The following is a 26609-nucleotide window of genomic DNA, read 5'->3' on the forward strand; positions in this document are numbered from 1 at the left end:
TAAGTACTTTCCAATGCATTAACTCCACAACAGCAGTTAGCACTGAGAACTCTTCACAACCAGAGTACAATTCCCGCTGAGCTTGTTTCAACAATCTCTCGTACTTATCAAACTCTTCTCTTTGGACTTCGGGCAACCCATCATCTTGATCCATATTATCGCTCTCTGTATCATGCTGACTGACTTCGTGATTCAGTAGGCTGCAGAATTGTTCAGGTCTCCGAGGACGTCGAAGCATAAACTCTCGGTTCACCATGATAATATCATGTCGTATAGTTGTGTGACATCCCAAATCTCACCAAATGAATTCTGACTTCACGCACTGTCTTCCATAAAGAGTTGTTACAATTCCGGCACGGACACCTTATATTATTCTGAGCATTGACATGTTCCTGTGCAACTTGGATAAATGACTCGATCCCATACAAATATTCATCACTAACACGATTCGTATTACGTATCCACTGTCGGTCCATGATGCCTGTTTCCATATTACACGACAATTAGAAAACGATGCGTCACCATTCTTCGTCTCCTTATGCCTCCGGTAAGGGCCCTATCCCATTCGAGAATGCACATATGTGTCGTGGTTGTTGGCTCACACGACGTAGTTTCGATCTGGGAAAATTTCGGCAGCATCTCCCTATGGTTCTCCAAGTGCACGACGTAGATATTTAAAACAAATATCTAGTATGCACTCGAAGAACACATAAAGAGATGTTGCCGAAATTTTCTCAGATCAAAACCACATCACATGAACCGCTAACCACAACACATAATTGTGCACTCCCAAACTGTCCATGGGTAATTTGGACAATTCAAGAATCATATTGGAGCGCAGTCACGCCAAGCGCCCATGCGCGCTCCAATAGACTCTCGAACGGGTCTAAGGTATCGATTGAAATTTAGTGTACAAAGTTATCCACTGATAACTTCGCACGACTAGTTAAATGTACAAAGTTATCGATTGATAACTTCGCACAAGCGCTTCGTGCCACATGACCTCACCCAGTACTCGAGGAGTGCTGGACTACGTCATCGGAAATTTTGCAATTACAACTAAACTAAATATAACATACAAACTAAATTATAATTAATCTAACAATATACATATAAGCATACAAACAAACTATTAAATTTTAGCATATAAAAACATACAAATTAATTAATGAATTTTATAATTAATTTTAACATACAAACTAATTCATTCAAAAATTTAATACAATTATATATGAAATATTAAATACTAAATCATACAAAAACTTAACTAAAAGATAGATTAAACACATACCTCACCAAAAATGCAATTATCCTTCACAACAAATGCAACACTATCCTTCCTTCACCAAAAAAATAAATCATTGTCAAATATGAGCCCAACATCAATCTAAATTCAGATTTCACAATCAAACCACTAAATTAAAAAAACCCACAACATTAACTAATTACCACTAAAATCAGAAATTTCACAATCAATTTATGCAAAATCCACAACAAGTACAAAATCCACAATATTAGAAAACATAAAAAACAGAAAATACCATAAAAAACAGAAAATACCAATAAAAAAACAGAAAATACCATTAAAAACAGAAAATACCATAAATTAAAAAAAAAAAAAAAACAAATACCTGTACGTGCTGAGCTGCTTTCGGCTTCGAGGGGGGGGGGGGTTTTGGGTGAGTGGTTTCGGCTGGGGGGGGGATGGTTTCGGCGGGGGTGGGTATTCGCGGGGGTGGGATGCCGATGGGGGTGGGTATTTTCGGGGGTGGGATGCCGATGGGGGTGGGTATTTTCGGGGGTGGGTGGATTTTCAGGGGAGGGGCGGGTGGGTCTCCGATGGGGGGGGTGGGTTTCGGTAGGGGGGTGGGTTTTCGCGGGGGGTGGGATGCCGATGGGGGGGGCGGTTTTGGGTTTCGGGGAGGAGGGACGAGGAGGAGGAGGCGGAGGGAGGAGGAGGAGGGAGGAGGAGGAGGAGGAGGAGGGAGTGAGAGCTGAGGGAAGGAGCTGCGAGGGTGAGGGACGGCGCTGCGAGCTAGGGTGAGGGATGAGTGAGTGATCGAGCTGACTGAAATGAACCCAAAAATGGGTATAAATTTAAAGACTTTGGGCGACGAACATAAATTCGTCGCCCAAAGTGACTTTAGGCGACGAATTAACACGTTCGTCGCCCAAAGTGACTTTGGGCGACGAATTCATGGTCGTCGCCCCAAGTATATTAAAGCGACGAACATGAATTCGTCGCCCAAAGTGACTTTGGGCGACGAACGTGTTAATTCGTCGCCTAAAGTCACTTTGGGCGACGAATTTATGTTCGTCGCCCAAAGTTGTTGACTTTAGGGCACCGTTTTATCCCGCCATAATTTCAGACTTTGGGCGACGCACTGTTCGTCGCCTAAAGCTACATTTCGTCGCCCAAAGTTGAATTTTTTTATGAACCATGATCGTTCATACGTTCGAGCTCCAATACCAAACTTCTAGATCTCCAATTGACCTAATATTTTAGAGGAATGATCTTTGAGTGACAAACTAATAAATGAACGGTTCAGATCGTTAAAAACACAATCGACATATAAGGTTCTACATATAAATCAGTGGTTTTTGCATTTGAAGAATAAAATTATATCAACTCTTTCGTTAAAACCTTGTATCTTCAATAATTGTGAAGACCACAACGTGATTATCACAATCAGAGCCATTCTTCATATATGTTCATACTCAAAGATCAACCCTGGAAAAAATCGGCTCAATCGGAGTTCATCTACCCGTTCGATTATTATTATAAGAATCAAGATCGTTCATACATCCTAAATGCTAAACCTAACTTCTATATCTCCAATTGAGTTAATTTTTTGCATGGATGATCTTTGAGTGAGCCACTAAGGAATGATCGGTTCAGATCGTTAAAAACACAATACAAAAGTGATCTTCTACATACAAATACACTTGAAGAGTATAATTATATTAACTTTTTGGTAGAAATTTTGGCGATTCAACAATTTGTGAAGACTATAATGTGATTTCAACGATCGGAACCGTTCATTCTATTCGTTTATACTAGAAGATCATCCCTGCAAAAAATCGGCTAAATCGGAATTCATCTCATACTTCGATTCGTATTAGAAAATTTACAATCGTTCATAAGTTCAACCACCGTTACCTAACTTCTACATCTCCGATTGAGTTAATTTTTTGCATGGATGATCTTTGAGTGAGCCACTAAGGAATGATCGGTTCGGATCGTTAAAAACACAATACAAAAGTGATCTTCTACATACAAATACACTTGAAGAGTATAATTATATTAACTTTTGGGTAGAAATTTTGGCGATTCAACAATTTGTGAAGACTACAATGTGATTTCAACGATCGGAACCGTTCATTCTATTCGTTTATACTAGAAGATCATCCCTGCAAAAAATCGGCTAAATCGGAATTCATCTCATACTTCGATTCGTATTAGAAAATTTACAATCGTTCATAAGTTCAACCACCGTTACCTAACTTCTACATCTCCGATTGAGCTAATTTTTTGCATGGATGATCCTTGAGTGGGGAATTAAAAAATGAATGGTTATGATCTTTGGAAATACAATCGTATCGTATGCTATTACATATATAAAATTGTAAACAAAAAAGTATTCTTACTTTGGGCGAGGAACTACAAATTTCGTCGCCCAAAGTGATCTTGGGCGAGGAACCTCACCATTCGTCGCCCAAAGCTCTTTTGGGCGACGAAATGTTAGGTTCCTCGCCCAAACCATTATTACAGAACAGGATGACCCTTTGGGCGACGAACAAGTTCCTCGCCCAAACTATGTTTGGGCGAGGAATATAATTTCGTCACCCAAAGACCCTTTGGGCGAGGAAATGTATATTCCTCGCCCAAAATGAGTTTGGGCGACGAAATATTTTGTCACCCAAAGTAAGTTTGGGCGACAAATGTACGTTTTCCTCGCCCAAAGACACAGTGTCTTTGGGCGACGAACATGTATATTCCTCGCCCAATGTATTTCTGAATTAATTGTTTGTTGCGTATGTTTAGGCGACGAGATAAGTTCGTCGCCCAAAGTCACTTTGGGCGAGGAACATGTTATTCGTCGCCCAAACCTCCTTTGGGCGACGAACTCGTTCGTCGCCCAAAACTTTATGACATTGAGCGACAAATTTTCTTGTTCGTCGCCCTAAATTGCTTTGGGCGACGAATATAGGTTCGTCGCCCAAATATGTTTTTCTTGTAGTGAGTTGTGCAGCACCAACAAGCACAAAATATTGCTGGATGAAATTAAACATCCATCTCTTTCTTTACCATTTGTATTCTCAGATCAATTCCATGATTATCGGATGGATGTATATTTCACTAAAAAGCCACCACAAAATTAACAAACCCCATTAAGCAATAGATTAAAGAGCAAGGGAAAAGAAGGGTTCAGATGTAAGGGCTTGGGGGGCTGTATATTGAAATCATTGCTGAAAATTAATTTATTAGTCGATGTTTACCAATTTGGATATATTGATCCAATAATCTACCATTGATCTATATCATGCATGCTACAATCCCAATCAAGGGAAAAGAGGATTATCATGTTTCTTGTCAACTCGATCCAACGTACGTAGTGATATATCAATTGTTGTCTGAGAATCTAATAATCTATCATCGATCTCTCAGGGGGTGGTTGGAGTAGACCCACAAGTTGTTCCCGATTGTTTTGTTTGTTTTAGTGAAGAAGAATATGGTTTTGTAATGAAAGAAAACAGATTTTGCAGAACTTTCATTATTTATAAAATAATGCCACTTAAATGGCAATAATATATTAAAATGTGAATAACCGTTAGATCATGCTTTAATATGGTAGAACGATTGAGATTAGAGCTAGAGAATATAAAAGGATGTTTAAATAAGAGGTGAGGATAATCAAATAGATATATATCAAATAAATAGATGAACAAATGAATAGATGGTCAAATGGTTTTTTATTTACTTAATTTTATGCAAAAACGATCTTTAAATAAGTTTATTTAAAAAATTTCTCAATGAAATGACATACTGATGTAGTATGTCATTCTTTACATATAACTCACATAAAGTCTGTCAAACAACTCACCTATAAGACAGTTTAGTTGGATTCCTTCGACTAATTCCAACGTATTCGTTTTTTGAGAAAAGGTCTCATCATTCAATATCATGATTGGGTCGATCAAGCTAAATCATGAGTGAAATATCAAAATGATGCAGTTACGTTTGAATTGCAACAAGTCAAGTTTGGTCAAATACTAACATATAGTTGCATCTGTGCAATATTAGATGTCTCTTTTCAAGTAGTGCAGCCACTTTCATATTGCTAAGCGGTGCCACATATTGAAGTAATTAGTTGTATCGATCTCTTCTAATTGATAAGTCTGTAGTTTGGATACTTGAGTAACAACTTTCATAGAACAACCGCCATGCTATTTCATTTTCAATAGTCATGTTGTTAGTAACTAGTAAGCATCTTTTAGGTTCTATATAAACTCAATCTTTCTCCTTTTGGGATTATTCAATTTTTCCCGATTCGACCTTTCTCTATTATTCTTTCTATCATTTGAGAGTGCAAATATATAATTGGTTCGCCAGAGTTCAAAGTTGCAGTGCTTCAACTTGGAATTATCGATTGTTATATCTTGAAAGGACGGACGCCTAAGAAACTGCAAGCACAAGGGCAGGGGTGAAATTGTCCTTAATATTTCTTTGTGTCTGTATTTCTTTCTACTTAATTTAAGATTCAGATAATTAGGCTTAAATCCTTTAGAAAAATAGTTTTTAGATGGAGACCGAGGGTGTTTTAAAATTTCTAAGAAATTTTTTTTAATTCATAATAAAGTCCTTCTCCGATTTGAAGGGTATTTCCTCTCTTAAGGTGTAAAGCGGGTTTTGTAAAGACTGCATGTTAGGTTTTAATTCCAGGATTTTGGGTAGAGAAGAAAAATAAATGAACTTGATTAAAAACCATAAATCATTCCGGTCTTAGTCTAAAAAAGATTCATAAAATGTACCGAAGTCTAAGTCCTCCTTAAAGTTTTTGTATACATCTTTGTAATTTTATTATTATTTATTATTAAAATTTTCTGTTATCAAATTCATATTTCTGATTATTATTCCAACACTTATTTGTAATATTCTTGTTAGAAGCATAAAAAAAATTTCATTAAAAACTCAAGTTCTTATATATTTATCTAGAAGCGTGTTTTTAAGGAAGCATACATACATAGGTGCTACCTAGCAAGCATTTAAAGTATTTATGTGCATGCGCAACTAAAAAAACGCACAGTTTTATAAAACTACTATAGAAATAATCATTTTTAATTATCTGAGAGCACTTAGTACTGAAAAAACATTCACAAACATTCAATTGGAAGCAGCAAAAAATGATTAAATTCTAGTACATGCACAAGAAAAACGAAATTGAATCTAACTAGTTGATATCAGCCTTTGTGAAGATACCTTTCGTACTAAATGTGGTTACAGGCATGCATCCTGTCATGACTCATGACAAAGACAAATGCCGTGGTTCCACCGCCCATGCACGACTGGTCATGAACTATATATTCTCCGTACTCCGCAGAGATCAACATGGATTTGTTATGGCCACCATTCATTCATTCATGTCATGATACATCTACGCCGTTTGTCAAACATATATAGGATTAGATTAAATAAGATAATAACTAAATTCATGTATATTTAAAGAAGCAGTTTTTAACTTAAAGTAAAAAGATGAGAAGAAAATAAACTAATTATAAAGAAAACCTTATCTCTTCCAATTCCCCCAAAAGTGATTGGAATTGTGAGAAGAAGTTTCCCCAAGCTTGTAAATAATATACATCTTTCTTCAAGTTAAAAGATACATGCACTCCATGTTTTTCTTTGAATACACATGAATTTAGCCACTTATCATATCAAATCCAATTTTATGCATCAAATGAGGCCTAAGAGTAAATGCTATACACCGCATCATTTTATACAATGAATAATACATTAAAACTACATGACAACAAATATCAAATAGAGAAATTTGCACATTAATTTACCACCCAGACTATAGAAGTTGTGTGCATTTACCATAAAAAAAATTTTTACTAATTGTCATACAAACTTTGCAATGTCACGACTACCGTCAATTCCATCAATTTTTCTATTAGATTAAAGGATGATTTCGTCAAATTATAGAGAAAATTTCAAATTTACCATCTAGACTATAGGGGTGTGTGCAATTACCACCTAAACAAAAAAAAAATTACAATTTGCCACCCACACTACACAGCAATGTGGCACCGGCTTACATGACATTTTCTATTAAATCATAACATATTTTCACCAAATTTCCTATTTTTTTCCGTTGACTATTTTCACACCTACCGTCACAAATTGACGGTATCATATTATTTGTTACAATATTATTTTGGCGACCAATTGGGAAATATTTTTATGACTCTAATATTATTGTTGTAGAGTTGTTTCAATTCCATGATAAGAAATAGGGATCATTGCTGATATATTTTTTGTGTTGATCTTATATTTATTTCTAAAACAACGTTGTTTTGGGATCTAAGAGAATGTAATAAGTATGTTGGGTTTATGACTTAATTATCAAGTAGAAAATATATATATAGAAAAATTCTCTAGAAGGATGATCGCATTTATTTTGTACATATTTCATGTGACAAGCCCTTGGCGTCCTTTTTTAAAAACTGGTGATCGATTCAGTAGCAATCGATGTTGTTGCTTCCACTTAACACTTTTTATCAGATTTCCTCAGGTTTTATTCCATAGAGTGTAGAACCACTTGTGGAGGTGTGACACACAAACCAAGGGCTCATTGTTCGGAAGAACAGAATACTGACAAGCACTCGGTGATGGCTATCGATCGCTTAGCATTTTGCGGATTTGTTGCAGATATCCACTAGCTTTAAATAAAAACTCTATATATGTATGTATATATATATATATATATATATAAACAAATTCTCACATGAGCACTCAGGTTGTCAAGATTTGGTCTAAACCCGGATGTTATATGGCAATACAGGAGTAAATTCGATAAATCAAAAAATAATAAGACATTTAATTGTGGCAAAATAAATAGGGACACATAATGTTTCCAATAAACATTGAAATTACTCTCATTTAACTTTGATCTATTTAATTTTTACAATGATGATGTTTATATGGATAGTACAAAAAATTAATGACCCTGATCATTGAACTATGTGGACTTAAAGAACAACTCTCATCATCGGAGTACAAGCTCCCTCAAGTAATATATATATATATATATATATATATATATAATGAATAAACTTTGTTACATATTACATAATACATTTTATTCAAAATTTATAATATATACATGTACATGCATGTGCGGGAGAGACTAGAGAGAGAGAGAGAAATAAAGAGATCGAGCAAATGAACTACATCCAGCTGCCATATTCAATTCTCATATATATGACGTACATCCGTGAAGATGCTTCATTGGCAGGCACGTACACTTCCTTCCTTGATATCATGTTATATATAATTAAGGCGGCAAGTCTATATTTTAAACACCTCTCTAATCATGATTAGTGCCTCCCAAACACTCTTCTATCTTTATTAATTAAAAACAACATAAATTCCAGTTGAAGTGGGTGGAAGGTACCACGAAACACAGTTAGAGAGGAGAGAGGAGAGGGAGAGGGCATATACCCCCTACATGTGGGTATGGGTATGGTTTGGGGACAAAGCAAAGAAAGCTTAGAGATTAGAGGGTCCGAACCATTCACATGGGGGTATGACGTGATTCTCTACAGTCTCCCCTCACTTGCTTTCGAGCCTCTCATGCATGCCCCAAATCCCCCAAATGATCCCCACTATGTATATATTACAATTATCTTATACAACTGCTAATTTAACCTTTTAATACTATACATATACTACTGAGTCCACCTCCTGTGCATACTACTTGCACCAAAACAAACTTGTATATATGTACAATATGCATGATTTCACAGCCCATATGATTTTAATGGATCTACGTCAATCTCCTTATTTTTTAATTTTTGTTCAATTTTTAATATTAACCATCAATGATTATTTAGTCTAGAAGTGACTAAACTTTTAACAAAAAAACAACTACAACAGCTAATAGTCATATCTTTTATAGAGATGAAACTTTACCTGTGTAAGTGAATGTCAGATAAGTTCCATCTCTAAAAGATGTAGTATGGAATAGGATCAGTTAATTACATGGTATACATCCAATATCACTAGAAACTCAATTTTCACTATGTAGGATATTTCAGTTAATTATCCTCCAATTTAGCTGCATTTGCTAGCTAGAATAGATTCTTATTCATCATCTTTATGATAATAGAAAATTAGATGAACTACCCTTAAGGTTAATTTAAGTGGTGAAGATAGATGAAATAATGAATTAAAATTAGTTTAAGTGTAGCATTTGATTTTCTCTTAATGTAACTAAAAAAGCTAGATAAATAATCTTATATAAGTTAGTAGCACTCTAGTAATTTAAAAAAAAAAAAAAAAAAAACAAGTGGGTAAACAAAAAGTAGGTGGGTGAAATAAAAGTGAGTAGGTCATGTAACTTTTTTCACATGACCATCCACAAAAACTCTTCTCGAAAGATGGCCCGATAAAATAATAGTATAGAATATATAGACGAGGGGTACTAATTGAGTTTAATTTGATGAATTATTCTTCATCATCTATATCTAAATCCTTTGGTGACAAATTCCTAACCATGAATTGATTCTTGTCCCAAGCACAAGCTTGCTAAAAATGGGGATGATGAAAACATTGATCGGACGGTGATGATTGAGTGTGGCAAGTTTGAGATGCAGTGGGGGTGGTACATGGGAATGTTCCGGTGGATGCAAAAAATAATGGGACTATTATTATAAGCTCCCCCACTAAAGAGACGGTCACAAGGGCACGTGGGGGCTGAGTCCGCTACTTATTAAACTAGTACTAGCGACTTTCCAGTAATACCGTTGAGTCCCAACCTCCTCCCAGCTGGAGACAGCTGTCCAATCCTCTCCATGTGACCCCACTGCACAAACACATACATAACATAGAGAGAGACTGCTAAATATTTATTTTATTGGGATTTTTTTTTTGTTGGTAAATTATTTATTAGGATTGTTTAGAGTGCCAAAAAAGAAGGCCATAATGATGATGTTGTCTTGTGGCTTTCTTTCCTCAACATTATATCATGAGGAAATTACAGATTTGGTCCACTTATTTTATACCTAGTTCAATTTTGGTCCATAATCTTTTTTAAGTTCTGTTTTGGTCCACTAATTGTTTCATTTGTTCAGTAAAGGTCCAGATTTGTGACTTTAAATCCTTTGGGTTGTGTTTTCTTCAATTATAATTGAACTATAAGTTATATTTCATCATTTCTTAGTCATAAAAACAAATTTGGAGTATTATAATCTAAAAGAATTGAGATTGGGTGAAGTTTGAAAAATTGGCAGTTTCGGGTACCCTACTTTGGGGTCAATTATCTTGAGTTTTAGAATTCCAATTTGAATGATTTTTATATGGTTGTAAAGAAGAAATACATAGCTTTAAAACAAGTATATGTTCGCTGAATTTGGGTGAGATTTGATAGGATAAAAAGCATGCCAAATTTGAGAAAACAAATATGGACCTTTACTGAACAAGTGGAACATTTAGAGGACCAAAACAGAACTTAAAAAAGATTGTGGACCAAAATTGAACTAGGTATAAAATAACTGGACTAAATCTGTAATTTCCTCTTATATCATTCATGATCCAACCTTCAAAATTCCCTGGTGTTTTTGGGTGTGTATGTATATATAAGACCCTTTGTTTGGGGCTTGTAATTTGATTTCTTTCTTTCTTTCTTTCTGTCAAGTCTCTCTCACTCATCATTTTGATGATCACATTCCAAGTTTGATTCTTGTAGAGAGAAAAGAGGCATTGCTGTAAGCTATAATTTAATTTGTGTGGTTGATTGCTTTGCTTGTTGGGTTTTTAATTTCTTTGCCTTGAACATATATTGTTTTTGGTTGTGCATTATGGCACAATTACCTCCAAAAATTCCAACCATGACACCCAATTGGCCTGACTTTTCTCACCAAAAGATGCCTTCAATGGGAAGCTGCTTTGCACCAAATGGCAGTGCCACCACCACCTCCCAAAACCCTTGCTGGGTTGACGAATTCCTCGACTTCTCGTCGGCAAGACGGGGGTCTCACCGGCGATCCGTCAGCGACTCCATCGCATTCCTCGAGTCACCAATGCAGGACGAATGCCGGAACTCCACGGTGTCTGCGGCGGCGCCGCCGGTTGCGCCGGAGGCCAACAATGAGTTTGATAGGTTTGATGATGAACAATTCATGTCCATGTTCACCACCGAAGAAATCAACGCCGCCGCCGCCATGGCCCCCACCGGGTCGTCGTCGAATCCGTCAACGCCTTCGGATCATAACAGCATTAATGATGATGAGAAAGCAGCAGCACAGCCTCATCATGATCAACAGAAGCAGCTAAAGAATGAATCTGAGGAGGTGGAAAGCCATTGCAAATTGGAGCCACAAGCAGCACCCCACCATAATAATGCAACCAGAAAAATTGACCCTAAAAGGGTTAAGAGGTAATCATGCAGCCAAAAATTAACACTTGTATTCATGCATTAAATTGCTTCTTAATTTTTTTTCATTAATCAACAATCCATTAGCTCTCAACTCATCAGCTGCTCCCACAAAAGAAAATTGTGTATCATTTACTAGACCAAATAATAATTAAGAATTTAAGAATGACCCATTATAATCTTAATCTTACAAGAAATGCAGTACTTCTTGTGGAAATTATATATATTGAGTTAATTAATTATTGATTACATGTGGTTTGTGTTTTGGCAATATTAGAATCTTGGCAAACAGACAATCTGCACAAAGATCACGGGTGAGGAAGCTACAATACATATCAGAACTGGAACGCAGTGTTACTTCTCTACAAGTAAGTAGTTATCAATATTATGTAAACTAATTCTGAGTTGACTTTTTTCTTTTCTTTTTCAATTTGTGGTAATATATTTAGTTATTAGCTAGCAAACTCATTGTATAATTAACTAGTGCGGATAAGAAAAAATAACACTTTAGACGTTAGTGTAAATTAACGTTTAGAGAATTTTTGTATAATTCACTGACTTTGTTTTTTTTGTTTGCATAATATTGAAGGCTGAAGTTTCAGTGTTGTCACCGAGGGTGGCGTTTCTAGACCACCAACGCTTGCTTCTAAATATTGACAACAGTGCTCTCAAACAAAGAATTGCAGCATTGGCTCAAGACAAGATTTTCAAAGATGGTAATTAATTTCCCTTTTATTATTTTTATTGTTTTTTACTTCACATCATCAACAAAAAGTTATGTAAGATCAATTTTGATCACATATATATATGGGTCAAAAAAATCAAATTTTATGGAACAAATTAATGCTTCTAATTAATTCAATGATTTTGTTTGGGTAGAAGAACGTAATTGCCCTTCAATCAGTTCAGCTCCTACCAACTTTTTTATACTGGTGTAAGATCTAATTAATAGAAGCTTCACCAATATTAGCGAAAAATTAAGAGCTAGCTGCAACCCATAAAAGGTGGTTATATTTGGTACTCAAAAGCATGAAGATAGGAAAGATCTGTTCTTTTTAATTAGAGTGGATAAAGAGACCCATTTGATCCACCAACAATCAATGCACAGCACAAGCAGCCTTGAAAAGTCCTTCACATGCATGCTAGGAGTAGGAAGAAAATTAAGGAGAAGATATTGCATCCTGTGGCAGTTACTCTACTCTACTTGGTGCAGTATATATATATATATATATATATATATATATATATATAGCAACACAGTCTAAGACGAAAATAAGAATAATGCTAGAGAGACTAGCTATAATTATCGAGCACATATTGGATAGAGGTAATGCTAGTTGTCCCACATTTTTTTTCTCACATTTGTATCCCACCTGATGTGTCATTACTTTACTGAAAAGGTATTTCCTTTTTCTTTTTTAGACTTTATTTTTTAATTTGTAGTGTCCAATGTATAAATGCCATGTAAGATGGTATGAAATTGTGGTATAAAAATGTGATAAGTGTAGCATTACTGTTTTTTAAGGTCTAAAAAAGTGGTACAAATAGTTTTTTTTTTTTTTAATATAGTTTTGTATTTTTTTAAAGAATGTCAGGTGAGTTCTGCGATAATGCATGATTTTTTTTTTTTTATATATAAAACTTTAGGAGGGAAGAGAAGTGATTATAGATAAAATAATCTAACTCTGATTACATATGGGCATGCGTTTACATGTATAGTGCCCATGTGCACATTTTAATAATGTGGGTTGTCGATCACAAGTATAATGAAATGTTTTTAATTAACCTTATATTTTGGTTTGTAAACATTATCAATGCAGCTCATCAAGAAGCACTGAAGAGGGAGATAGAGAGACTAAGGCAAGTGTATCACCAACAAAACCTCAAGAAGATGGAGAACAATATTTCACAACCACCAACCTCATCACTTGCAGCACCCCAAGACACCATACCAGCTCCTGCTCATGAAAAAGATCAACAGCTCCTCAATGTTTCCTCCTGATTTTTAATTAGTTTCCTCTAGTATGGTTTTTAAGTGGCCTAAATGAAATCTCATCATGTGGCTCTCAAAGAAATTAATTGAAATATTCATTTTTTGTGGGGTCTATTGACAATTAAATCATCATTTTGATGATTGCAGCCAGTAATTATTAATTGAAGTGCATGCAACCAACATGTTTGATTGAGGAGATTGGGATTTTGCCTTATATTTCGTGGGAATTGAAAACATATTATCAAACACTTCTTAAGGTTGAAAAGGAAAATCTTGTTATACAAACATTTATAACATATCATTAATTTTCTTTGCAAGACGTCCTTTTTTTTTTGGCATCGAGCGCTCAGTAGTACATTTTTGCTTCTTTCTTGAGTATTCAGCATTGATTTGCCGATTTTATGTCAGGTTTTAGTGTTGAGTTAAAACCTAACATGCAGCCTTTATAAATTTCATTCTACATTTTAGGAGATTATGAAATGAACTCGTACCCTATACCCTAAAAAACGAGACAGTAAAAACAACGACAAACACTTGTTGCAACTCTGTTATAAAAAAAAAGTTGCCGAGCGCTCAATGATGGCCGAAAGAAAAAAATTATAGATGCATCCGTCTTAAAGAAATATTATATATAAACCATTAGATTTATAGGTCCATTGATTTTAACTACTAAATTTCAATAACTTTTTAGTTTATGTATCAAAATTAAATAGCATTTTAGATTAGGTATTAATTGAAAAGTCAAACAAATTAATAAATTAAAAGGTATTAGAATTTACATATATTACATCACATGGCACTACAATAAAAAAAATAAAAATAATATTACATCACAAATATTACATTCATTTATACTATATTATATTAAAAAAAAAAAATCAATCCAGTCACAACTTAACTGTGACTATCTTGGTAAATTGAAAGAGACAACTCACACCACTATACTATATATTATTTTGAGTAAAAGTATTGTTTTGACCTCTATTTATACTATATTGTAGTATAATTTCTCTAAAAAAAAATTCAATTAAGTCACAACTTAACTGTAACTGTCTCACGACTTAGATGTGACTGTCGTTCACTCATAATTAAATTTGAAGTTGTGAGTGTCATACAGTCACAACTAAATGTGAAGTTGAGACAATATTAGCAAATTTTTAGGATAATATAAAAGTTTCAAAGGCAATTTTGTCAAACCTTATAAATTTTAACTAACACTCATCATATGTGGGCCAAAGGATAAAAATGTCAAATGAAAAAGGCTCAAATTAAAATAGCCAACATATTTGTGACCTAGTATAAAAAACTACATTTAAATTTGATAGTTCAATTAAAAATTATATGATTTTTATGCTATACCAAAAAATTATTGAGATTTGATATTTAATTTTAATTTTTTATAGATTTATTTATACGTCTTATTTGTGTTATTGAATAACTCATATTTCAACTTCATAATAAATAAATCTGACCCGTTAGTGTGTTATGTTGGGTAAAGTGGTTTAAGACATGACCAAGGAGAGCTCAGTAGTCACTAGGAAGAAGCAAGTCACATTCTTGGTGACTTCTGCTGCTAACCCTGTGCAGTCACGTGATGTGTTTACCTTTAAAGAAGGGACCACTCAGATAATGAATGATTGGTTTGCAGGAAATAACATGTGCATCAGTGGGGTTTTCATAGAAAGGAAAGAAGAATTAAGATTATCTTCGCTTTAGCTGATTTGGGGTGTGCGATATTCTTCCAATATCTCATTGCCATCAATTATTTATTTTTTCTTTTGGATCTTCAACTTTAGTGTTGGAAGGCAAAGCGTTGTGGGGTTGTGTTGGGACGAACGAAAGCAAAGGGTTGTCAGGAAGGTGTTACTGTTTGGTACTTTGATGTCAGATTTGTTGGAAAATTATTTCTTGGTTGTAATACCTTCATTTTCTGTCAGACCCAAAAAAAAAAAAAAAAAAAAAAAAAAACTCCATTTTCTTATCAATCCAACAAAAGATCATAAACAAAGAAATAAAATGTTTATATAAGATCTGCCATTAATTGGAGGGAGTCACTGGTTTAAAAAAAAGAAGAAGGTTAAATTAAGTACTAACAACTATTAACGCATCCACAAGATATCTCATTCTCATGTTCATTTTTGTTTACGAATATTTCTCGTCAGTCAAATAGCTAATGAGATTTTAGCATTATGCGCTCACTCCATGTTACCATCTTAGTCAGCTCCGGGACAAGTCTCATACCAAGTCGGGCTGAGAAGAGTCTATAAACTTGGACCAGGAGAACTTCACCTATACTCATATAGACACTTGCTCGGTTTTTGCCTCATCGATTGGTCCGAGGAAAGCCTGGGTTACAGCCCCTCGGATCAATCGGCAATGGCACCAAATCAGGAAGCACCCTGACTTGCAGAGGATTTATGGATTACCCCACGAATATATAAAACAAAAACAGAAGATGAAATGGTAACAAACAATTTTACCCCCAAACTTTTAAGCCCTTCTCATCAATAAATGGTTCCTAAAAAGTATTGCACAACACAAAATGGCTCATTTTCATAGTGGGAACCTTGTGCAAAAGCTTGTTTCCCAACACGGTTTGACAGGCTGTCCAGCAGGATACCATTAAAGGCTGATACAAAACAACACAAGGAATAACTAGAATAAAAGGATTATCCTACTCTCACAAGGCACAAAACATGATCAGTAATAGTACGCATTCCAGCAGACGAGAAAGACCAGCTTCAATGGCTTCATGCTTAGGCTGAAGGCCATTACTAAAAATCAGGCCCTGCAAAATGGGATCCTTCTATGGATATAATGGCCAATGACTGATTGGCTTCAAATATATATTTTAGCAAGAGAACAAGGTTGCACAACTCAAACTACAGATATCTGCTGGTTCATTACCATATATAATTGCTTCTTCTAATCTTAAGCAAATACGTGAGTTAAGCAGCTTGTTTATCATTCATTATAACTTTAAAGCATATCCTAACATGCAAAAGCTCCAAACATATTTACGCACACAGTACAAGCTAGGTGTATGAGCTCAATATCAATCCTACTACCAGTTAGGTAAAAGGTTAGTGCTAACTAACACTTCAAACATTGAACTTTCCTCCTCATATTGGCTCCCCATCCAGCCCCAACATGCACCAAACGTTGTTTGCATAAGTTTGTAGAAGAATTGAGCGCTCTCTAACCTGCACAAAAAAACAATCACCTGCAAAAGTGATTGAAAATTAACCAAAGATTCATGAATGAAATAGTAATCAACAGTTTCCTCAAAATCTTGTTACAATTCCAACCAGTGCCATTCCTGACATTTTAGAGGCCCGGGGCGAAAATCTGAAATGGACCTTTTGTACAATATATATATATATATATAATTCTATAGACATGTTTTTCATTTATTTTTACTTGAAAATTCAAAAGAAAATAATAAAATGATATCACACTTTATACAAATTTTGAATAAAAAACTTCGGACAAGAAATAATTAAAGTTATAGGGCCTTTGAACATACAAACTTTGAACAAAAAGAAATTAAACTTTGAGCAACTATGTGATCAAATGCACCACCTAAAAAACACAATTACAATAAGATAAAGACCAAAACAGTTAATGAAAATGCCTGAAGACAGGGCTAAGAAAGAGATTAAGACTCGAGAGAAGATTGAAGAGGGGAGCTAAAGGCTAAAGGCTAAAGGCTTGAGAATCGAATGGATTAACTTCAAGTCTTCAATTTAATTGAATCAATTAATTGAGGATTGAGGAAGAGAGCGACTGGAAACTGGATTAGTCTGGGCGAGCTGAAAGCCAGAGAGAGAGAGAGAGAGAGAGAGAGGGAGAGTAAGGTATTTGTTTAAGAAAAAAAAAAAACATTTCAACTTTCAACTTCTTTTTTTTTTTTTTCCCAAGGCATGTGAAATGATTATGCACCTTTGGGTCAATAACTTTAGACCCCACTTAAAAAAAACTATAATTTCTAACCACCAGCAATTATATATACACACTAACGTTTTTTTTTTTTATAACAACACACTCAGGGAGTAATTTTATATATATATATATATTTTATTATTTTAAATATTATAATATATACTATATATATAAAATAAAAAAAAATTTAGGCCCCCCTTGAAATTGGGCCCTGGGCGGTCGCCCCTGGTGCCCTTGCTCAGGGACGGCTCTGATTCCAACAGGCAAATACAAGAAAGATTTTACTTTGACGTCAACCAGGATCTCTCTCTTGCGCCCATAAAAGAATTACTTGGAAACTTTGATTCAGGCATCAGTGCCAATGAGTGCATGTGTACAGTGTACACACGTGCAAGCACATACAAATTTTCATGATAGCAAGGCAAACCAGTAAATTTTAAGAGAACAACATTGGCAACACAATATAAACAAACCATTATGACAATGATGCCACACTACAGATCCTAACAAAGTTATAATATGATGGAGATGATCGTATAAGAAAGTTCAATACCAAATAGGGAATCAATCATCAATGGGTCAAGGGCCAAGGCTACCACCACTACTTGAGCCTTTATTTCTACTTGGTTGATTCAAGAACTAAAAATGCATATTAACTAAAGCTTTCTCTTCTGTTGAATGTCTATGCCTGCCAAAGCAGTAAAGAATCTTCTTAACTCTCTCTCTCTCTCTCTCATCCAGTGACCTACAGACACAAGTTCACTTAAATCTTCCCTCTGTTATCAAGTGATTTAGAGACAATTTCTCAACAGAACCGTCCAAATAAAGAAGGCTACATTAAGGAGCTTTGGAACGCGATATCTCTCTCCATGAAAATAAATTCTCTCGCCACTCCACAACATCTTGCTCCACCCCCTGTATCTTCACCCATTGATCTGATCTCGAAACAGTTTTTGTATCCAACACAAGTAGTTTGGAGAAGGCATCAGTGCAATGGGTTGAAGTAGGAGCAATGTTATCATCATATGAAAATTAATTCCCAAAATACAGTCACCATGATAATCAAGAAATATTTATAAATAAATAAGAAAAAAAGGTCTCGGCTTTACTTTAAGATATCAACGCATATATCTGATTATAAGGAGTGAGACTGCATCAGAAAATGCGGACAAAAATGCGTCATCTAACTTACAAATAGAAGTTGCATCTGCTTTAATGATGATAACACAAATATATGACTTACCAAGCATCTCATAATTCATTTGGAACAGATTCTGGTGTTTTTGGAATCGTCTGTTTTGCAAGCCGTTCATTAAAAAGTTTCACTTCCTTCTCGGCATCCAGCAACCTGTTACTCAATAGTTCAACACTCTTGGGATATGCTTCAAATTTGCTAATCCACCCAGCTTCAAAGTCCTTAATCTTTTTTTCAATCACCAAACGGTTCATCCTCTCTTCTTCTTCTTGCTTTAGACGTTGCTTTTCCAGTTCCATGGTGCTCAAAACAAGACCCCCAGACCCAGGAACATCTCTGTAGAGTGGCTCCTCAGCCTGTGGACATTGTGCTCTATATTCAGAAAATGCTTTATGTGTTTCCTTTAAAGCCTTCCTATAGCCATCCAAGACATTTCCCATTAAACGAAGCTCACTCTCAAGCCTATACACCTCCATTTGTCTCTTCTGCTGCTCATCAGTCTTGACCTTATGCAAGTGATCAATCATGGCATCCCTTCGCTGCAACTCATCCAGTAAAAACTGCTGGTTCGTTGCAGATTGTTCACAAGCATGTTCTTTGGTCACATACATCATTCTAGCTTTTCCCATCCAATGCTGAATTTGCTCCATACACATCTCAAAGTCACCTGGCAACTTACTATCCCAAGGGTCATCGGTCCTCAACCGCTTATTACCATTCCCATTCAGAGCATGATGAGAATTATCGTTGTCATGGCTAATCTCTCTCTTGTGACCACTTCCAAAAAGAGAGGAACTTCCAGGAAGCAATCGACTATCATCCCTTGAATGAAATTCCGCAGAGAAATGATCACGTAGTGGCATACTCTGAGGGAGTTGCACCCCTTCCATATCTTGAATAAGGCTTCCTGAAGACAACCCCTCAAAAGGAATACCCTTAGGCAAAAAGTGAAAACCTCCCTCCTGCTCCTCCTGCTCCTCCTCTTCTTCTTCTTCTTCTTCTTCGTCTTCTTCTTCTTCTTCTTCTTCTTCTTCATGCCCTTCTTCCATTCCTCCTTCTCCCACCAAATCCTTAATTTCACCAAGATTACACCGCCGCAAACAAGGTTCGCTTGCATTGTCCTTCCCATCCAAAAGCCATCTGCCAGGCTCCTCCTCCTCCTTGCATTCTTCAGAATCCATTACATTTGCAAACCCAACTTGCTCCTTTACAACACCAACTTCCTCAACATTGTCTTGACCATCATCAACTTTCTCAACATTGTCTTGACCATCATCAACTTTCTCAACATTGTCTTGACCATCATCAACTTTCTCAACACTGTCTTGGCCATCATCAACTTTCTCCACATTGTCTTGGCCATCATCAAGTTTCTCCACATTGTCTTGACCATCATCAAGTTTCTCCACATTTTCTTGACCATTGTCAACTTTCTCCACATTTTCTTGCCCAAGACACAATTCAATGTTCTGCTCCTCCAATGCACGTCCCTGAAAATCACCCTCCCCACCCATTTTCACATCCCCATCGCCATCCTCTTCCTCTTCCTCTTCATCATCGTCCTTCACATCAACCAGAACGCTACAATCTTGTTCTTTCACCAAAAACAACTCCTCTCGCTGCGATTTTATCAAATACTGCAAATGTGATGCATAGTAACAATTCCCCAAGGTTGGCGCCTGAGACAACTCAGTCTCTACCATGAACCAAATCAAACCAGCCCAATCCACCTTCGTATATTGCCCCTCTTTGATTGCTTTAGTCAAATTCAATACCTCGCTTGGCATCATCCACGTATCCTCGTGCAAAAGCACCCAATTGGATAAAAAGTCCTCAATGAAAGCTATCAATTCCTCGGACGCCACTGGAGGCTCCTCAGCGGTATCCAGCAATTCACTCTTCTTAACCGGAAGCTTCAATGCGCGTGCCAAGTCGGCCCGGTTGACCATAACCCGGACATCATTGACCCAGCTATACCGATTTTGGGGGCTGTAGTTGGCAATCAATTGTTCAAGAAGATCGACCCGAAAACTCCGATCGAACTCAATGTGAACGAAGTCCCACAAGTTGAGCCACTTCAACAGCTTTTCATGGCGCTCTAAGTCCAGATTTTTAACGGGTACGAAGGGAATGGGTTTTAGGGTTTTTCTGAGAGTTTGAAGCTTCTTCTGGGCCTGCTTCCTTCCACGAGCCCCAGGTCTTCCCTTCGGACCCTGCTTCTTTCGCCTTCCAAGAAGCTTCTTTCGAGAGAAGGTTAAGATGGTATTGCTCTGAGGAGAGCGTAGGGAAAAGGCATCTGGGTCGCTCTGGTTCGACTCCAATTGAAGAGGGTTTTGTTTGATATCTAGGTCTTGAGGGGGTTCTAGGGTTAGGGTTTTGGATTGGGAATGGGATTCAAAATTAGGGTTTTGCTGCGGCACTTCTTCAACTTCAACTTCAGTCATGATCACGTCAGGGTTTTCAGTGGGAAAGGTTTGGTCCTGGGCTTGGGGATGGGGATGGGGATCGGGATCAATGGGACCGGTCATGGAGAATTCTTGGTGATTTTGAATTTTTTTTTTTTTTTTCTTTTTTTTTCCTCCGAAGCTCACACACAGAGACAGGGGAAGAAGACTGAGTGAGAGAAATGCTACCGAGAAAAAAGAGGTCGAACCCTTGAGGGAAGGAAGACGAGTTTGACCCTTTTGCCCTTCTGTCTTCTATGGGGATTCGGAAAAACTCAAAACGACAGCGGATTAGTCACTTATTTTGTACTGGAAAAGACTATGATACCCTTAATGCAATCGAATGTCATTCTCTCTCTCGTCTAACCCAAGAAAAAGTTCCAAGGTCCCAACAGCTCCTAGAATTCAAAGCAACCTTATGAACTTCACTCTCTCCTTCTGCTGGGTTTTGCTGCTATCATATACGACATGATAACATGATACGAATATGCATGAAAACTTTAGTGTTCAAATTGACCATTATTGGATTGACCAGTCGCAAAAACATGTTTTAACACATTAGTAGCATGTTATGAATACCTATTGTTTGTTTAAAAAACTCTTCTAGGCTCCAATTTATATTTTTGATATATTTTTTAATATGTTTTGGACCTTTGTTATGTCATATGTTGGATTTAAATTTTTATGGTACTAAAAAATGTTTTATGTACTTTTTATATTTATTTTGATTGGTTAAAAAAAAACGATAACCACAACTCGACACACTAAATTTGCAAATGTGTTTGAACATATATATGTCGATATGATAAATTACTTGGTTGGGTTTGAGTTTATAATACTTTTCAACACAACACAACACGCTAAATGTACAAAATGAGTTTGGATTTATAAATGTTAACAAGATAAATTAGCAGGTTAGGTTTTGGTTTTAAATACTTTTGCAGGACACAAATACAATACAGCACAAACATGTTAAAACACGACAAGTTTCAAGGGTGTAAAATGTGATTGGTTTTTATATGGATTTGGGTATGAAACAAAAATGTGAGTGGACCAATTTGCACATGAATGGGTCCAGGTATGAAGTGGGTATGAACAATGGGTATGAACTGGTATAGTAATTGGTGTGCCTGAAACAAGACCTGCGCACGTGGCATAATACTGAACTGCCACGTGTATGGCCAAATGGCTAGACCAGTTGAGAAAACAGGATTTGTGCAGGGCCTCTGATAAGGATTCGCGACAGAATCGAGAAACAGAACCCCATGACAAAACATATTTTACATCGGACTAAGATACTGTATTTGCATCCAAGTCTTAAGGATCTTGTAAGATCTTTGTTTAGGGAGAACAAATTAACAAACAACCAAGTAAATTTGTTATAACCACAACAATCAAACTAAGTCAAACTTGTAAGTTCATTATATGCATCCACTGTGAACTACATTTATAATCAAAACTAGCATATCATGGGGAGAGGGACAACCAGTTTAACTGTTTGATTCAATATCCATGCCATTCACAGATTTGCTCATTTGAAAATCAACAACAGCCTTGTCAAAAGTGTTCCTCACATGCCGGCCCACCACCATGAGATCATGGCATGCATCAGTGAATACATCTTTTGCTGCATCACCTGTAAGATTTCATGAAATAACAGGGTTAGATGCATTAGAAACTTCAAGACTGATTTCAGAACTGTAATTCCTCACAACATGTCAAGGAACATCGGACAATGAGGACGCAATTTTGAATTACATTACTTCGCCTCAAGAGACAATGGCACAAACATACTTTAGGTGGTAGGACTCTTTTGATGCATTGCTTACAATTTAGAACATTCAATGGGTCCAAATCAATGAATAATGCTATACTTACCACATTCTTATACCACATTTTTATACCATCTGACGTGTCATTACTCTATTGGACAAAGTTTTTCTTTTCTTTTTTGGGTTTTTATTTTTATTTTTTAGTATCCAATGTATGAATGCCATGTAAGTTGCTACATAAGATGGTATGAAATTATGGTATAAAAATGTGGTATATGTAGCACTACTGCCAAATCAATTATATACGGAGGGATTCGAACTCAAGACCTTGAGTGTATAGGTAAATGCTCTTAACCAATAGACCCACAAATCCCCCCATTCAATTATATATGAGATGATAATAATAGAAGAAATTGCTTAGGTTGCTTCATATATATGTTCCAAGTATAAATTCTATTAGAAGAAAATAGCCCATATCTCTCTAGTATACTGATTCAGCAGCTGTTTCTATAGGCATCTAAAGTTGCTCCAATCAATTAATTGGTTCAGACTCAAACTTAACTCCAATTCACTCATACAATTAGGCAAAAGTATCAAACATCCAACTGGAGTATTTTGTTATTGTTGTCACTACTGACAATGTAAGCATATACGAGCTGCATACAGCCATTGCTATCAGATATCTACCTTAGAAATAAAAAAATAAAAAAACCACAACGCTGTAATTATCAGAAGCATAGTTGATAGAGCAAAATCATTATAATAATCCATATATAATGCTCAAGGAAAGGCACATATATATGACCTGTTGTCTGGATTCTAATATTAACTCGGTTATCCGATGGATGAGGAATGCTGTACCCACAAAATTTCGTCCTTGGACTGCAACACAACATTACAACTTGTTTAGAATATCATTAAAACATATACTATTATTACGAACACTACTACTACTTGTTATTATATTGTGTTATTTTCCAAGCACTTAAATTAAATCCCATCTTATAATACCAAAGATAGTAAAATGTAACATTTTCACCACAGAAAATTCAATAAGGATTCACTATCCATATAGTAGAAACATATTATTGATAAATAGCCAAAGTCATACATTTATAAAAAGAAAAAAAATTATGAAATAATTAGAAATTGCTTACTCCTGATTCAAAGTGAATCTGACGGCATTTGCTAATGTATGATCCTCATCAACCAAAGAGAATGTGGATTGGGTGGGATCAGATAAGGACCCATGTTCCATTTCTTTTCAAACCCTGTCAACCAAAAAAAAACAACACCAAAGAAATCGAATCGAATTACACTATCTAACAATAAATTCTCAATGAGAACTGTGAATCCTACTTATGCATTAAACTCTCCCCAACCTTGTTTTCTTACTAAATTTTTGCTTCTAAATAAATATCAAAATCCTGCAAGGGGTAGATGCAAGTTTCTTTTTTTTTTTTTTTTTTTCTTTTTAAAGCAATTTTATTGTACATCGTCTGGAAAATAGAAATTATCAAATGTGAACAAATTGATAGAAAGTAAAACAAGTAATTCAGAAATTATTAATCATAATAAATAATTAATCTGTAGCATAGAACTATTTTGTTTGTAAACTTATTTTCACTGTATGCAAAACCCAAATAAAAAAATGCCCAAATCAATTAGGATTACAAAAATCAAACGAAAAAAGAAGATAAGAGAATCTCACCGAGAGGTGCAGCAGCGGCTGAGTGTGAAAAGTGTGGAAGAGATGATGAGAGGGTTTTTCAGAGAGTGGAGAGTGGAGGCAAAATGGGAAGTAGCTGATGCTGTTTGTCGACGGAGCTGAAGAAAAGAGCGAGACAGAACTCGAGATAGGGTTTATTATTATTTATCTATTTTTGCTAAGAAAGGGTTAAGATTTTTTTTTTTAGCAAAGTAGGGATCGATAGGGTTTAATTGGGTGTGCAAGTTTGTATGGAATTTATTATTCTCTCAAAAAAAGAGTTTAACATACTAATCAACAAAAGAAAAGTGTCAATTTTATAAGAAATAAACAAAAAACAAAAGAAGTGTTAATGGACTTTCATGCCTTGATTTAATAGTGTGATGGTTGCACTAGTTGACATAATAATATATGGTTACAATGACACTCAAATTGTAACACTTGTCTCATTGAGTGGTAAATTTTGTGTCCAGATTATTAAAAAAGTCACGCCAGTGTTGTCTATCATGGTATTTAACCATTTTTTTTAATAGATGTACATGCTATTTTGTAGGGTTCCATTAGTTAAAAATATGAATCTGAAATATTTTTTGTATGATCAATTTGAAATACACCTTATAGTTATAAATAGATTTTGTAGTTAAGCATAAAAATAATTTAACTCAATTTATTATCTTTTTTTTATTAAGTATACCTATAGATACATTTGTGTTTTTAAAGATAAATCTTGTGTGCACAAAATATATTCCCTAAAAATTATATCTTTCTTGTCATCTAGTAATTGTGTTAATTTGACATATAAATTTTATTCTTTTTAATTCATTTATATTGTGTGAATCTAGATTTTATATATAGTTAATAAAAGACAATATATTATATTTGTACCTTCTAACATTTTCCATTAAAATTTCATTATGTCAAATAGACACTACAAGAAATGTGAGCAAAGTCCACCAATGATTGGTTGCTATAAAAAGAGTGGCAATTGGGAATTTTAGTCCTTATTGACCAATTGCCACCTAATTTTGTTAAAATCGAGACACTTTAGTCTATATTACTTAATTGCCACTCATTTTATCGCAACCAATGAGGATGAGCTTTGCTCACATCTTTTGTAGTGAGACATCAAATAAGAAACAAGATAGGCGATAAAGAATATTTTGTTGATTTTATGAGATATTGAAGGAAACTAAAAAAATGAAAATAATGTGGCCTATGTTTATTGGGGAAAACATGCTAAAGACCAATTAGCTGGTCTACATAATTACCAAGGCAATCTCCAAGTACAGTGTTCTACAACTCACTTGACAAGTTGGACATGCGATATGCCAATGTACCAATTTGAGGGGGAGTGTTGGCATAAGTTGTAATCTAATTTAATTATGGGTCCTAGTTCTAGTTTACTTTCTTTATTGTGTATGTATTTCCTTATTCTATGTTATTCTAGGCCTAGTCTAATGGATCCGGCTCCTCTGTTGTCACTGAGGGTGCTGTTTTGTGCCTTTGGTTAAGTTTGAACCATCCAAACAATCAAGTGGCTTGAATTTCAGCTAGCCTCATTTTTTCAAAACCCACACGTTTTCTACTTGCCGTCTTCTTCTCAGGCTGGTTTGCGTCTCCTTCTCCTATTGACTTGCTTGTTCACCCTTGGGTTTGCAAGAAAGTATGAACCATGGAAATTGTAATTTATGTAGTGTTTAACTTTTTCTTCAAGAGATTAAGGTCAAACACAGAGAAGGTGATAGATTGAATGGTGAGTAGTGACCCACTAAGAATCTTTTGGATTGCTAATCCCCCCCTTGTTTTCAAGGTTAAAAGAAAAATCGCCACGAACTAATTAAGGTTGTTGTTGGTTTAAAAAGAAGAAAACCTAAACTAACAAGGGGGAAAAATTAAGA

The 26609-nt window shown here is 35.5% G+C and overlaps 3 protein-coding genes across 3 annotated transcripts; 1 reads left to right on the top strand and 2 right to left on the bottom strand.

Moving 5' to 3' along the window:
* Positions 1 to 10806: 10806 nt before the first annotated feature.
* Positions 10807 to 13854, top strand: LOC147286701 (basic leucine zipper 34-like). Its single transcript, XM_086240170.1, has 4 exons — positions 10807 to 11660; positions 11935 to 12025; positions 12247 to 12373; positions 13478 to 13854. The coding sequence occupies exons 1-4, from the start codon at positions 11083 to 11085 to the stop codon at positions 13657 to 13659; spliced, it is 978 nt and encodes a 325-aa protein (XP_086096296.1). The 5' UTR covers positions 10807 to 11082; the 3' UTR covers positions 13660 to 13854.
* A 2679-nt stretch (positions 13855 to 16533) lies between these two features.
* LOC147286702 (uncharacterized) lies at positions 16534 to 21628 on the bottom strand. Its single transcript, XM_086239997.1, has 2 exons — positions 18836 to 21628; positions 16534 to 16873 (listed from the first exon to the last, which is right to left on the bottom strand). Exon 1 carries the CDS (start codon positions 21313 to 21315, stop codon positions 18844 to 18846), a length of 2472 nt encoding a protein of 823 aa, XP_086096123.1. The 5' UTR covers positions 21316 to 21628; the 3' UTR covers positions 16534 to 16873; positions 18836 to 18843.
* A 1003-nt stretch (positions 21629 to 22631) lies between these two features.
* Positions 22632 to 24860, bottom strand: RPC14 (RNApolymerase 14 kDa subunit). Its single transcript, XM_086239998.1, has 4 exons — positions 24715 to 24860; positions 24161 to 24274; positions 23809 to 23885; positions 22632 to 22867 (listed from the first exon to the last, which is right to left on the bottom strand). The coding sequence occupies exons 2-4, from the start codon at positions 24259 to 24261 to the stop codon at positions 22722 to 22724; spliced, it is 324 nt and encodes a 107-aa protein (XP_086096124.1). The 5' UTR covers positions 24262 to 24274; positions 24715 to 24860; the 3' UTR covers positions 22632 to 22721.
* Positions 24861 to 26609: the final 1749 nt, after the last annotated feature.

This window comes from Dryas octopetala, chromosome 4 (assembly GCF_963921425.1).
Source record: "Dryas octopetala chromosome 4, drDryOcto1.1, whole genome shotgun sequence".
Lineage (NCBI taxonomy): Eukaryota > Viridiplantae > Streptophyta > Magnoliopsida > Rosales > Rosaceae > Dryas > Dryas octopetala.

What these genes read in the sequence shown, in the direction of transcription:
- LOC147286701 (XM_086240170.1), top strand. Translation starts at nt 11,083, where the DNA reads ATGGCACAATTACCTCCAAAAATTCCAACCATGACACCCAATTGGCCT. An exon ending in GCAGTGTTACTTCTCTACAA is followed by an intron (nt 12,026 to 12,246) that starts GTAAGTAGTTAT and finishes ATAATATTGAAG; the next exon opens with GCTGAAGTTTCAGTGTTGTC. An exon ending in AGACAAGATTTTCAAAGATG is followed by an intron (nt 12,374 to 13,477) that starts GTAATTAATTTC and finishes TTATCAATGCAG; the next exon opens with CTCATCAAGAAGCACTGAAG.
- LOC147286702 (XM_086239997.1), bottom strand. Translation starts at nt 21,315, where the DNA reads ATGACCGGTCCCATTGATCCCGATCCCCATCCCCATCCCCAAGCCCAG.
- RPC14 (XM_086239998.1), bottom strand. Translation starts at nt 24,261, where the DNA reads ATGGAACATGGGTCCTTATCTGATCCCACCCAATCCACATTCTCTTTG. An exon ending in AGATTCACTTTGAATCAGGA is followed by an intron (nt 23,886 to 24,160) that starts GTAAGCAATTTC and finishes GTTGTGTTGCAG; the next exon opens with TCCAAGGACGAAATTTTGTG. An exon ending in TATTAGAATCCAGACAACAG is followed by an intron (nt 22,868 to 23,808) that starts GTCATATATATG and finishes GAAATCTTACAG; the next exon opens with GTGATGCAGCAAAAGATGTA.